Here is a 12791-nt window from a genome sequence, read left to right on the forward strand (position 1 = left end):
ATAGATTTAACAATAACAATCCACTGCATGTTGAAGACTACACCCAATTATCTATTACATTAATATAAAGCCTATTAGTGTATAGATTATTGTTTTGTTTTTGTAATTTCATAGTTTAGCTTTAAGTGAAATGACCACCCCAGAATTACCCACCTATATTATGGTTTGAGGACTAACAGTCTTCTGATTTCTAATATACTGCCTTTATCAGTATAGCAAACTGAATGTGTGGACAAGCTGGCTGCAACATCTGTCACTCCACTGATCACCAGGGTTGATTGGCTGAACTGGCTGGCTAGGTGGATTTGCTCTTCCTCCATCACCACTTCATGTGAATCTCTCCTGAAGTTGCACACTCAGATTGGAGTATATCAAACTTCGGTCAAGGATATAAAATAACAATACTCGTCTGCTAGAACCTTCAAATAAGCTCAAGCAAATTGACTGTTTTCTGTCTCTGTTTCTAACTTAGAAGCTTTTTTTTCTAAGGAATAGAATGTTCCATATAAGTTTCTAAGTGCTAAAATGAAACATTGAAGAAATGCTTTTTGAATATAGAAAACATTTACATTTTTGTAAATAATAGTATTACAAAATATTATTATTTACAAAAATGTAAATGTTACATGTAAATGTTAATATTACATTATTACAAATATGTAATGGTTGAGATCTTCCATCTATTGGATGACTTAAAGAATTTTTTTTCCAATTTTACATAATCTACTTAACTACAGTCCTATAATATCTCAAATATTTGGTTTATAATTCAAAATAATCCTATTAAGAACAATAAGTCTTCTAAAACAAAATTAAGAAGAGAAAGCCTATTATTTTCCAAATGCATAATTTCAATGTTGATTAATAATCTTTCAAAGCTTTTTATTAAAAAAATGGAAAATCTCATGTAAGGTATTTATTGTAACAAGTAGTATGATCCTGAGCATCAACTCTCAAACGCAAAATAATTTTTTTTTAACAGATGGCAGTGAAATAAAGTAGTTTTAGTTTTGATATAATATATTACAACATTTGCAGATTTCTATTTATAAACAGTTTGGGAAGAAAGTAATCTGATATTGACTAAAGGAATCTCACTATTCTCTTTCTTTCCCACAACTTATCTTCCTTTTTTTTTAAAAAAAGTTTTTTTTATTAATAATAACAAAATTTTAAAAAAAAATTGGACATAGATATGACATCACTGGTTCCAAACATCTTCCACCACTTTACAATAATATTAGTACTCATATAAAGATATAGTTCTTAAGCTTTGTTCACTATTTAAGCATAATATATGATATCAATACTTTTCCCCTTATTTCTGTATATTTATTTATCTCTTAAACATACATTATCTATAATAGCTATATTTTTGTTCTAACACTATGCATTTATCTTGGTTACCCTCTTGTTATCTATCCAATCATAAAATTGTTTCCAGATTTTGTAGTACTTAGTTTCGCTTTTATCCTTGAGTTTCAAAGTGAGTCTGTCCATTTTTGAGCAGTTAAAGATTTTCTGTAATATTTCCTCTTCAGTTGGAATATCTTTCTCTTTTCATTTTTGAGCAAAGGCTATTCGTGCAGCTGTGAGTATATACAGTAATAAATAATTTGTATCTTTCTTATATTTTATTTCTATAATTCCCAATAAGAAAAATTCCGGTTTGACTCTATATCTGTTAGCAAAATTTCTTCCAGCCAGTTCTTTAGTAAATTCCAAAATTTTTGTGCCTTTGGGCATTCCCACCCACATGTGGTAGTAATTCCCAATTCCCTTCACACTTCCAGCATATCGAGGATTTTCCCTTATTCATTCGTGCTAATGTTGTGGGGGGGGGAGATGTCACCTATAGAACATCTTATAGAGGCTTTCCTTGTAGGAAGTTGCTAGTGTAATTTTTAATTTTTTTTTCCCCATAAACTTTGCCAATTGTCCAAATTGATACGGTGCCCAAAATATTTACACCAAATTATCATCGTTTCTTTCACCTATTCCTCAATCATATCTTGTTCTAATAAATATTGATATAGTTTACTTATGGTCTTCCTTCCCTGCTAAATAAAATTTTATCTAATTCTGATGATTCCTTCTTTATGCCACATTCCTTTTTATCTTTGCTAAATTTAGATTGAATTTGGAAATATGCCCATCATTCCAATTCGATTCCTTCTTCTTTTAAAGTATTTCTCATTTTTAATTCTCGTTTCTCATTCAAAATATCTTTATAGGTGACAGCTCCCCCTTGTTTTGTCAAATTTGGATGTGTGTACATTTCTAATGTTGACACCCAATTAGGAATTTCCATATAATTATTTCTTTTTGTTTTTTTCCAAATATCCAATAGTGCTCTCCTAATATAATGACTCCGGAAGTACTGATGGACTAAATGTTTTTCCTCCCATAGAATAGCATGCCATCCTGTCTGTAAATCATGACCTTCTAGTTCATTCCACTCACTTAGCCAAACTAATGCCCCTGCCTGATAATACTTTGTCCAGTCTGGTATGCCAAATCCTCCTCTTTCTCTAGCATCTTGTAAAAATTTGAATCTGATTCTCGGTCGTTTCCCTTGCCATATGAATTTTGAAATGAGTCTGTCCAAATTTGTAAAGAAATCTTTTTTGTGCCAAATTGGTATGCATTGAAGTAAAAACAACATTTTCGGAAGAACATTCATTTTGATGGTGGCTTATCCTCCTTTTTTGACTACATAAAAAACTTTCTTCTGACTTGTTTGAAAAGTAAACAAAAATTCCTGCAGATACTATTTCTTAGGGCATCTTTCACTTCCTTATTTTTCAGACTGTATATAAATGGATTGATGAGCGGAGACAAAACTGTGTATGACAGAGAGAGAAATTTTTGAATGTCCCTTCTAATTACAGTCTTTGGTGTCATATATACAATAATTAGAGATCCATAGAAAACAAAAACTACAATCAAGTGAGATGAACAGGTAGAAAAAGTCTTTTGCCTCCCAGTAGTTGAGGGAATGTTTAAGATGGCAACAGTAATACAAACATAAGATGTAAGTGTCAGAAGAAAAGGAGGAAATGTGAATAGGGAAGCCACCATGAAACTCAAAATTTGCATCATGCTAATATCACTACAGGAGAGTCTTAGAATAGGAAAATATTCACAGAAATAATGATCAATCTCATTGGAGCTACAGAAGTTTAAGTGCAGCATCAAAACGAGGAGAACAGTCAAAGCCACAAATCCATTGATCCAAGAGACGGCTACTAGTTGGATACTTGTCCAGCTTTTCATGATGGTTGCATAATGTAATGGTTTACAGATAGCTAAATATCTATCATAAGACATCACACAGAGTAAATAACATTCTGCACATACAAAAGAACCAACAAAATACATTTGTGTGAAACAGTTGTTGAAGGAAATTGTTTTGTCTCCAGTCAACAGAGCTGAAATCATCTTTGGAAATATACTGGAACTGTAGCAAGCCTCCAGAAAAGACAAGTTTCCCAGAAAAAAGTACATAGGACTTTTAAGATGTGAGTCCAAGACAATCAACAGAAGAACCAGGATGTTCCCCATTATGGTCACAATGTAAATCGTTAAAAAGATCAGGAAGAAAAGTACCTGCAATTCAGAAAATTCTTGAAACCCCATCAGGATAAATTCTTTTATCTTTGTATGGTTTCTGACCATGATAGATATGGGAACAAGTCCTAAAATAATGTGCAACGTAATAAAAAGGAAAATATGTAAATCTATATACAGCTACATTAGCTAAATTAATGCCCTCGTCAAAAACATGATGCTTATAAGTAGATAATTTTGCTTTGATCTTAAATATTTTCTATTAAAAGATATAATTATTTGATGTCAAGCCTGAACACATTTTTAAAGTAAGCTTTGTTCAAAGTATTTATTTTTTTAAAATGTCTCAATGTGTTCTCATTCTCAAATCTATGCAAATCTTAATTAAAAGCAAACAAGTAAGCAAACAAAATTGGAACAATAGTATATAAAAATTACAAATTAAAATGAAATGACAAATAGTTGTATTTCCTGTTAGATTATTCTATAAAATACCTTTTTGTGTTTTAAACCATTGTTCTTAAATATCAACATGCATTTTTTTTTTAAAAAAAGATCTTCAACATTAGGGAAAATAATGTCTTTCCGCTGAAATTATTCAAAATATTTTAGTTGTATTTCTGAGAGAGGCATAACAACTAATGTGTGTGTATGTGCGTATGTGCATTATGTGTGTGTATATGTGTGTATATGAATGTGTGGGTGTACACATAATCATATTTTACACAGACATATATATAGAGATTTTCTGAGTGGGGTGTGTGTGTGTGTGTGTGTGTGTGTGTGTGTATGTGCTTGTCCTTATACCTATTTACAAACACAAACATATGTTCGTTCATTCATTCATTCATTCATTCATCTCCTTTATTTTATTTTTTACAAATATATATATAAAATGACTTCGATTAATTAGTTACACTTATATCCTGCCACATTCACAATAGACTTATGACTGGGAGGTGACTTACTGTTGAGCCTTTGAAAACATATTTTTTCATGGTGGACTACTTTAAGAGACTAGTGTAATAAACATTACTGTGTGAACGTTTTCCCTATATTCTAACATTCCCCTAACAGCTTGCATGACAATTACACCTGCTTGATCATGGGAAAACAAAACAAATATGAGTCTCTAGAGCAGTGGTTCTCAACCTTCCTAATGCCGCGACCCTTTAATACAGTTCCTCAAGTTGTGGTGACCCCCAACCAGGGGTGGGTTCTAATTTTTTTTACTAGCGGTTCTGTGGGCGTGGCTTATTTTGTGGGCGTGGCTTGGAGGTCATGTGACTGGGTGGATGTGGTTAGCTGGTCATGTGACTGGGTGGGCGTGGCTATGTGCATAGGGACTACTCAGAGGGCTGAAAAAAGTCATTTCTGACAGGTCCTCGTACTTTTGACTGGTCCTCACACTTATGACCATCCTCACATTTATGCCCGTGCAGCATTCTTAACAACCATGTCACTAATTTCACAACTGCTTCTTTTCACCATGGTGATAAGATAGGGCAAAAAACGTAAAATGTGAGGATAGTCGTAAATTCGAGATCTGGTCAAAAGTGCGAGGACCAGTCAAAAGTAACATTTTCAGCTCTCTGAGTAGTCCATATGCACAAAAGGACTACCCAGAGGACTGAAAAAAGTGATTTCTGTCAGGTCCTCGCACTTTTGACCGGTCTTCGCACTTATGACTGGTCATCATTTATGCCCATTGTAGCATTCTTAACAACTATGTCACTCATTTCTCAACTGCTTCTCTTCAACATGGTGACAAGATAGGGCAAAAATGTAAAATGTGAGTACAGTCGTAAGTTTGAGGACTGGTCAAAAGTGCGAGGACCAGTCAAAAATAACTTTTTCAGCCCTCTGAGTAGTCCATATGCATAAAAAGATACAGCAATAGAGAGGGATGAAGGAAGGGAAGGGAAATTAGAGTAGGAGGGAGGGTAAGAGAGGGAGGATGAGAGAAGGAGAAGGAGAAAGGAAGAGGAAGTAGGGAGGAGAAGAAGAGGGGGAGGAAGAGAAAGTAAGAAGGAAAGAAAAGAGAGAGGTGGTAGGTTTGAGGAGAAAGATTGCTGTACAATAAAAAAGATGAAAGGGAAGAAAGCCAACCCCAAACAAATATAAAGATATTAAGATAAAGAATGAATTGTTAAACTTTAAAGAATAAAAGAGAACAAATATGAATAAATAACAATAATTAGAAACACACATACAAACATACAATGTATTTTCTTTGAACAGAGTATTTGGCCGGTTCACAAATTTAAACAGTGTTTAGTCATTTCAATTAAATTTACAATTTCTATATTTCCTTTTTGCCATATTTATTCCTCCTCTATTTTTTAAAAAAATCAATATTACCCTTCATCCTCATCTCTAATCTTAATCAAATTCAATTTTTCCCTTCTATTCTATATTATACCCCTTCCCATTGTCATCTATTTTTATATCCATCCTCACATTGGTTAATTATGTAATATTACAGTTGTTTAATATAAATTCAACATTTTAATATAAATCAATTAGTTATATAACTACCTTTTTTGTATATTAATCAATATGAACATGAATATTCCAATTATTTCCATGCAATCCAATTCCTTACAAATCAATTAATTATATTTACCAATAATAATAAACCAAATAATTTCCCCCATATATTCCTCCAAACCACAACTTAACCAATTCTGCTTTCAACACAATATACAATTAATAGTATCTCAATTATTATAGTATCTCAATTATTACAATTCCCTATTTAAATAGAGCTTTTTTTCTTTTGTGTTTTAAAATCTTGAACCCTCTTTTGCCTTAAATTTCCCATTGTTTGCACCTACCTTTTTTGGTGAGGAAAAAGAAAAGAAATCTGCCTGCCTAATTTTTCAACATTGCAGCAACAGCAAAGCCAACAGCCTGCTTTACTTTCAATTTCATTTTTCAGGATAGCTAGGGGAAAAAAATCTGCTCTAGCAAGCAGCAGAGCCCTGAGCAAAACAGCTGAGAGCAAATCAGCTGAGAGTCAGGAGCCGATCTAATCAAGGGCTAATTAGCCTATGCTGAAGTTCCGCGGGCCAATAAAATTACAAAAAAACACCGAACCATTTGTTAAATTGCTGGCTCGCCTGCCCCTCGCCCACCACTATTTATTGGCAATAAATAGTGGTGTGGAGGGGTGGGGCAAGGGGTGGGGTCAGCCAGCAATTTAACAAATGGCTCGGCCGAACCCCCTAGAACCAGCAGAATCCCAACACTGGCTGTAGGGCAGCCCTTTGAAGCCCCGCGGCAAGAATTTAAACAGTTTTTTTTTTCTCTAGCCATCAGCTGGGACTCAGGAGACAGCAATAGATTGGGAGTGGGCAGGGTAAGCGAACGGCCGGCGATCCAACAGAGCAGAGAGTGAGGGTGAGTGAAGGTGTGGCGGGGGCAAGAGAGGGCTTTGGTGACCCCTGTGAAATGGCCGTTCGACCCCCAAAGGGGTCACGACCCCCAGGTTGAGAACCACTGCTCTAGAGTTTTTGGCCTTAAAGAGAAGATTAACAAATAAAAAGAAGGTTCCATATTGGATATAAAAATATTATTTTATTTATTTACCAAATTTAGGTATTACCATCTCACTCTCAGACTTGTGTATGCCCAACACTGCTGTCTGAATATGAATGAAACTGGAGATGCAACTGGGAGGGCTAGCCAATTGGTTCCATTGCTGTAAAAAGAGTTCAGCCATTGGCTACCCCACTTTGACAGATCTTCATATCTCAGTGAATCAGCGCAGAACTGATGCAGGGAAAAGTGCATAGTGCAGAACTGATGCAGGGAAAAGAAGATAGAGAGAGAAAAAAGGGGGTTTCTGAGACCAAGATCTAGATTATTTTAGTGCATACTATAAGGTAGCATTGGATATCAAAGATACGATATAGATTTCAACTAAACATTTGCAGCAAGAGATAATAAGTGATATCTTGGAACACTGCAGGCTCTCTATACTGTTCTCATCCTCTGGAATACCATTTCCCTGAGGTCCATTTTACCCCAACCCTGCTGCTTTTTAGAAAATCTTCAAAAATATGGCCTTTTTAATAGGTCATAGGTTAGGGAGATTTGTCATATTACTGTATTGAAACATTCTTTCTTGTTTTTTTCTTTATATGTACATACAGTGTGTGTGTGTGTGTGTGTATTTATTCATGCATGCATGTAGACATGTATGTATGTATATATGGAAGAAGTAATTTCTTAAATTATTATTTTTATTACTATCACCAGAAGTTTATTTTTTGCAATTTAATTATTCATTCATATTTTTCTGTGAAACAGAATCTTAATCCTTAGTTAGGGTTAAGTATTTGAATGTGATCAGACTAACAAGTTGTTATTTCATATGTCTGTATTTCAAACATACTAGAAAATATTACTTGGAAGGTTTATTTATTAGTTATACATCTATTTTCATTTCAAGAGCTATATGTAAGGTCAGTGGTGGGATTCAGTTTTTTTAACAACCAGTTTTGTGCGCGTGGCTTGGTGGGTGTGGCTGGTGATCATGTGATTGGGTGGGTGTGGGTGGGTGGTCATGTGACCGGGTGGGCATGGCCAACTCGACATCACTCATGTCAAGGGGTGCTTTGCCCAGCCCCTCCCCTCCCAGCCACTTCTTGTCACCCCCAGCCTCAACGTATCTATAGTGCTGTAAAATGTTGTTCACTTTTTTCGACTTTATTATCTGCATCTACATACTATAGATGTCCTTTCATGGACCACTGAAAGGAGGAAATGGCTCACATGCTTTGCCCAAGAGTGTGATAGGCAACAGGCTTTTAAGGGGCTGCCAGAAAGAAGTGGGGGCAATGTATTTTCCAAAACAGCAGAAGGAAAAATAAGAAGCAATGGATGGAAACTGAACAAAGAGAGAAGCAACCTAAAACTAAGGAGAAACTTCCTGACAGTGAGAACAATTAAGCAATGGAACTGCTTGTCTTCAGAAGTTCTGGGTGCTCCAACACTTGAGGTGTTCAAGAAGAGACTGGACAGCCATTTCTCTGAAATGTTATAGGGTCCCCTCCAGGGTCCCTTCTAAGTATTATTCTGACACCTTTCCTAGGCCCTCTGCTCAGATTTGGCATCCTCAGTTTTCCTGCATGAACAGGGGGTTGGACTAGAACAGAGGTCTTCAAACTTGGTAGCTTTAAGACTTTAAGCTATGCTGGCTGAAGAATTCTGGGAGTTAAGTCCACAAGTCTTAAAGCTGCCAAGTTTGGGGGTCCCTGGACTAGAAGACCTCCAAAGTCCCTTTAAGCTCTGTTATTCTGTTATTCCTAAACTAAATAGCTAAGACCAGTGGTGGGTTGCTCCCAGTTCTCCCCACTTTGGGGAGATTGTGTGCAAAGCACATGCACAAAGTGAACCAGTGACAATACCGTTAGAACCCACCACTGGCTAAGACAGTCATTGGGATCCTCTCTCTTTTAGCATTTCTCTTGACACGTCTCCAAATCCTCATCTCAAGAAGCCACATCTCTCTCCCTCTCCCTCACACACACATTAGATATCTCTCTCCCACCTTCCTTCCCTCTCTGCTTAGGCTTAGAAAATTCCCCCACTGCCTTCTCCAAACACCTCCCCCCATTGCAAAGGTGGCGTGCCGTTCAGGAGGGAAATGCCTGGAATGCAATAAAGCCCACCAATTCACCTCCGGCTGGCAGGCTGGCTAATGGGGGGAGAGGAGAGGTGGGGGAGCCGATCGGAGCCCTCCGAAAGAAGGGGGGCTGAGGGAAAGTTCAGGTGCTCCAGAATCCTGTGGATGCCCTCGCTCACCCTTTGCCTGGCTTCCCTCCTCTTGCGGCCTCCTCAGTGCTCGCTCATGTTCCCCCTCCCCACTCTAGCTTGATTGCAGGCGGAGCCAGGTTGCCTTTTGCAAGCCCGCTGTCGGAGAAGCTGGGTGCTGGTGAGAGCTGGCTTTTTGCCTAGCTTCGTCCAGCTGTCGGGGGGGGCATGGCTTCCTCTTCAGGCCCCCATCCATTTCCCCCCCAACAGCCAAACAAGGCCAGGCAAAAAGCCAGCCCTCACCAGCACCCAGCTCCACCGACAGCAGGCTTGGAAAGGGCAATGTGAGCTTCTACCTGCGTCAACCTAGACTGGGGAGGGAGAGAGTGTGAGCGAGCCAGAGGCCCTTCTCTCCAGCCTTTGCCCAAAGCCCCACACTGCACCAGGAGGCTGAAGTTTGAATTTCTTCCCCACTCCAACCCATGCATACCTTGGCAATGGGACTGATTCCTTCTGCCCCCTTTTCCAGCTGCTGGTTCAGAGGGATGAACCTAGCTTTGCTGCCCATTGCATCTAGGAATCTCAAAGCCAAGAATGAACATTTGTGCTACAAGCAGCCCCTTGATCAGCCTCCTGCAAACTCTGCCTCTCGAGGAGCCCGGCCAAACTTTTGCACACTACTTGCTGAGGCGGAGGGTGGGGCTGGAACTAATAGGTAGCCAAATTAAGTGCCCAAAGGACCCCATCCTGTCATCAGGAGTCCTGGTGCCTCAGCGAGTGAAATTTTGGCTGGGCTCCTCAGAAGACCATGGAGTTTGCAGGCCGCCTGCCTAGCTAGCACCCAGATTGGCTGCAACACAAGCATTTATTCTTGTCTTTATTTGAGATTCCTAGCTGCGATGGATAGCAAAGCTAGGACTGACCCCAGTTTCTCATTTAGGGAGCCTCTGCTGATCGGGAGGGCCATGCAGCAAGAGAAAAGGCATTACATATCAGCCTCATCTGAGACAACTGGCTGGGAGGGGCAAGGGGTGTGACCAGGTGTGGTTAGCTACCGGTTCTGGTGAACCGGTGCAAACCGGCTGAATCCCACCACTGTGTAAGGTACAGAATTCTACCTTTTTTCACTCTTCAGTAACCACATTATTATATTCTTTGACAATGTGTCTAAATTAGTGGACCAGCAAAATGCTTTGGACATAATTTACTTGAAAGTCAGCAAGGAATTTGATAATGTAGACTACAACCCACTACTTCTATAATATAGAAAAATATAAATTAGGCAGCATTACCACCAGACAGAGTAGTAACCACATTCAACATGTAATCCTTAATGGAATTGCATCCAAGGCTCTGTCTTAGGCCCAGTACTTCATCATATCTTCTGATTTAGATGAGGGGATAGAAGGGGGACTAATCAAATTTGCAGATGACACCGAATTCATAGGAAATAGTCAATACTCCAGAATATATGTTCAAGGATCTCAACAGACTTGAACAGTGGGCTCTATCTATCTAGTATCATTATTGAGTTCCTTAATGCTTAGGTTTATATAATTGTGAAGCTTCCAAGATCCAACAGCATGTGGAACCACCCACAAATATTTAAAACACTTAACATGATCAATTTTATTCTCTGTAACCATCCACATTTTTAAAATCTTTTTTAAGCAAAGACCACTATTGTAGTTTTTTGGTAGTTAATCACCAAACCTTATTCTTTGCAGTTGTTAACAAAGTGATTGACTAAGTCCAACTGAAATTTATCAGATAATAGTAATGTCCTCAGCACATAAGAGAACTGGTATACTGAAGTGGATACAAATTAAATCAGTGAGGTGACTTGTTAGGGAATTTAGGTAAAAGATAAATAACATGAAGCCCAAAGTACAATTTTGTCCATTTCTTTTCTGACAGATTAGCACCGGCAGGTTACTTCTCATATTACTTTCAATACAAACATTAAATGAAGAAAAAATGAATGTCTATGCTAGTGTTTTTCAATTTTAATCACTGATTAAATTTTAATCTCACCACATGTCTATGAATGTACCAAGGACAAAAATAATAACATACTTTGCTTTATGATGAGCCATGGTGGTGCAGTGGTTAGAATGCAGTACTGCAGGCTACTTCTGCTGACTTCCAGCTGACTGCAATTTATCAGTTTGAATCTCACCAGGCTCAAGGTTGATTCAGCCTTCCATCTTCCGAGGTCGGTAAAATGAGTACCCAGATTGGGGCAATATGTTGATGCTGTAAACCACTTAGAGAGGGCTGTAAAACACTGTGAAGTAGTACACGTAAGTGCTATTGCTATACCACTCCTATTAGCTATTGCTATTTATGAGTATATCTTTCAATTTAATGGTATAAAACCAACACATGAACATAGGTAGGAAATTTTTTATTTATTTTATTTATTTATCAAATTTTTATACAGCCCTTCTCCCGAAGGGACTCAGGGCAGTGTACCGCCAAGATAAAAAGCAACAATATAAGAGTTAAAAACAAGACCAGCCCTGCTTGATGGAATAATAGCATTTTAAGGGCACGGCGGAAGGTACAGAGGTACAGAGGTCGGAAATCCAACAAATCTCCGGGGGCAGCTTGTTCCAGAGGGCAGGTGCTCCCACAGAGAAGGGTCTTCCCCTGAAGGTCACCAGTCAACACTGTCTAACCAACGGCACCCTGAGGAGAACCTCTCTGTGGGAGTGTACTGGTCGGTGGGAGACTATTGGAGGCAGAAGGCGGTCTCGTAAATATCCAGGTCCTATGTCATGGAGCGCTTTAAAGGTAGTGACCAACACCTTGAATCGCTCCCGGAAGACCACTGGGAGCCAGTGCAGCTCCCGCAGGAGTGGTGTTACATGGGAGCACCGAGTTGCCCCCATAATCATCCGCACGGCTGCATTCTGGACCAGCTGGAGCCTCCAGGTGCTCTTCAAGGGGAGCCCCATGTAGAGAGTGTTACAGTAGTCCAGATGGGAAGTGATGAGGGCGTGAGTGACTGTGCACAAGGCGTCCCGGTCCAGAAAGGGCACAACTGGTGGATCAGGCGAACCTGATAGAAAGCCCCCTTGGCCACAGCCGTCAGATGGTCTTCTTTTTATATATATATAATTTTTATTAATATATTCTATACACCAATACACAAATAAAATATACAATCCTGCCACCATGGTATAATGTGATTACGTTGTCCATAAATATAAAATCATTCCTTTATACATACATATTTGCCATCATATATATACATCATCATATATCTATTCTATCCCACCTTTTCTGGACCCAATCGTATCATAATTTCCAACTGTTATAAAATTCTGAATCTTTTTTACCATTGATCAATCTAGTTAATCTATCTGATTCCGCACACTCATTAATTTTATATATTATTTTCAAATCCATCGGTAAGTATTGATTTTTCCACTCCTGCGCATATGCTAATCTTGCTG

General features: G+C 38.3%; 1 protein-coding gene across 1 annotated transcript; it reads right to left on the reverse strand.

The window, feature by feature from the left end:
- Positions 1–2712: 2712 nt before the first annotated feature.
- Positions 2713–3678, reverse strand: LOC117668843 (olfactory receptor 10A2-like). The gene has a single exon (XM_034422898.2). The coding sequence runs from the start codon at positions 3676–3678 to the stop codon at positions 2713–2715; it is 966 nt and encodes a 321-aa protein (XP_034278789.2).
- Positions 3679–12791: the final 9113 nt, after the last annotated feature.

Source organism: Pantherophis guttatus, chromosome 4 (genome assembly GCF_059756535.1).
Source record: "Pantherophis guttatus breed Tessera chromosome 4, ASM5975653v1, whole genome shotgun sequence".
NCBI classification, from domain to species: domain Eukaryota; kingdom Metazoa; phylum Chordata; class Lepidosauria; order Squamata; family Colubridae; genus Pantherophis; species Pantherophis guttatus.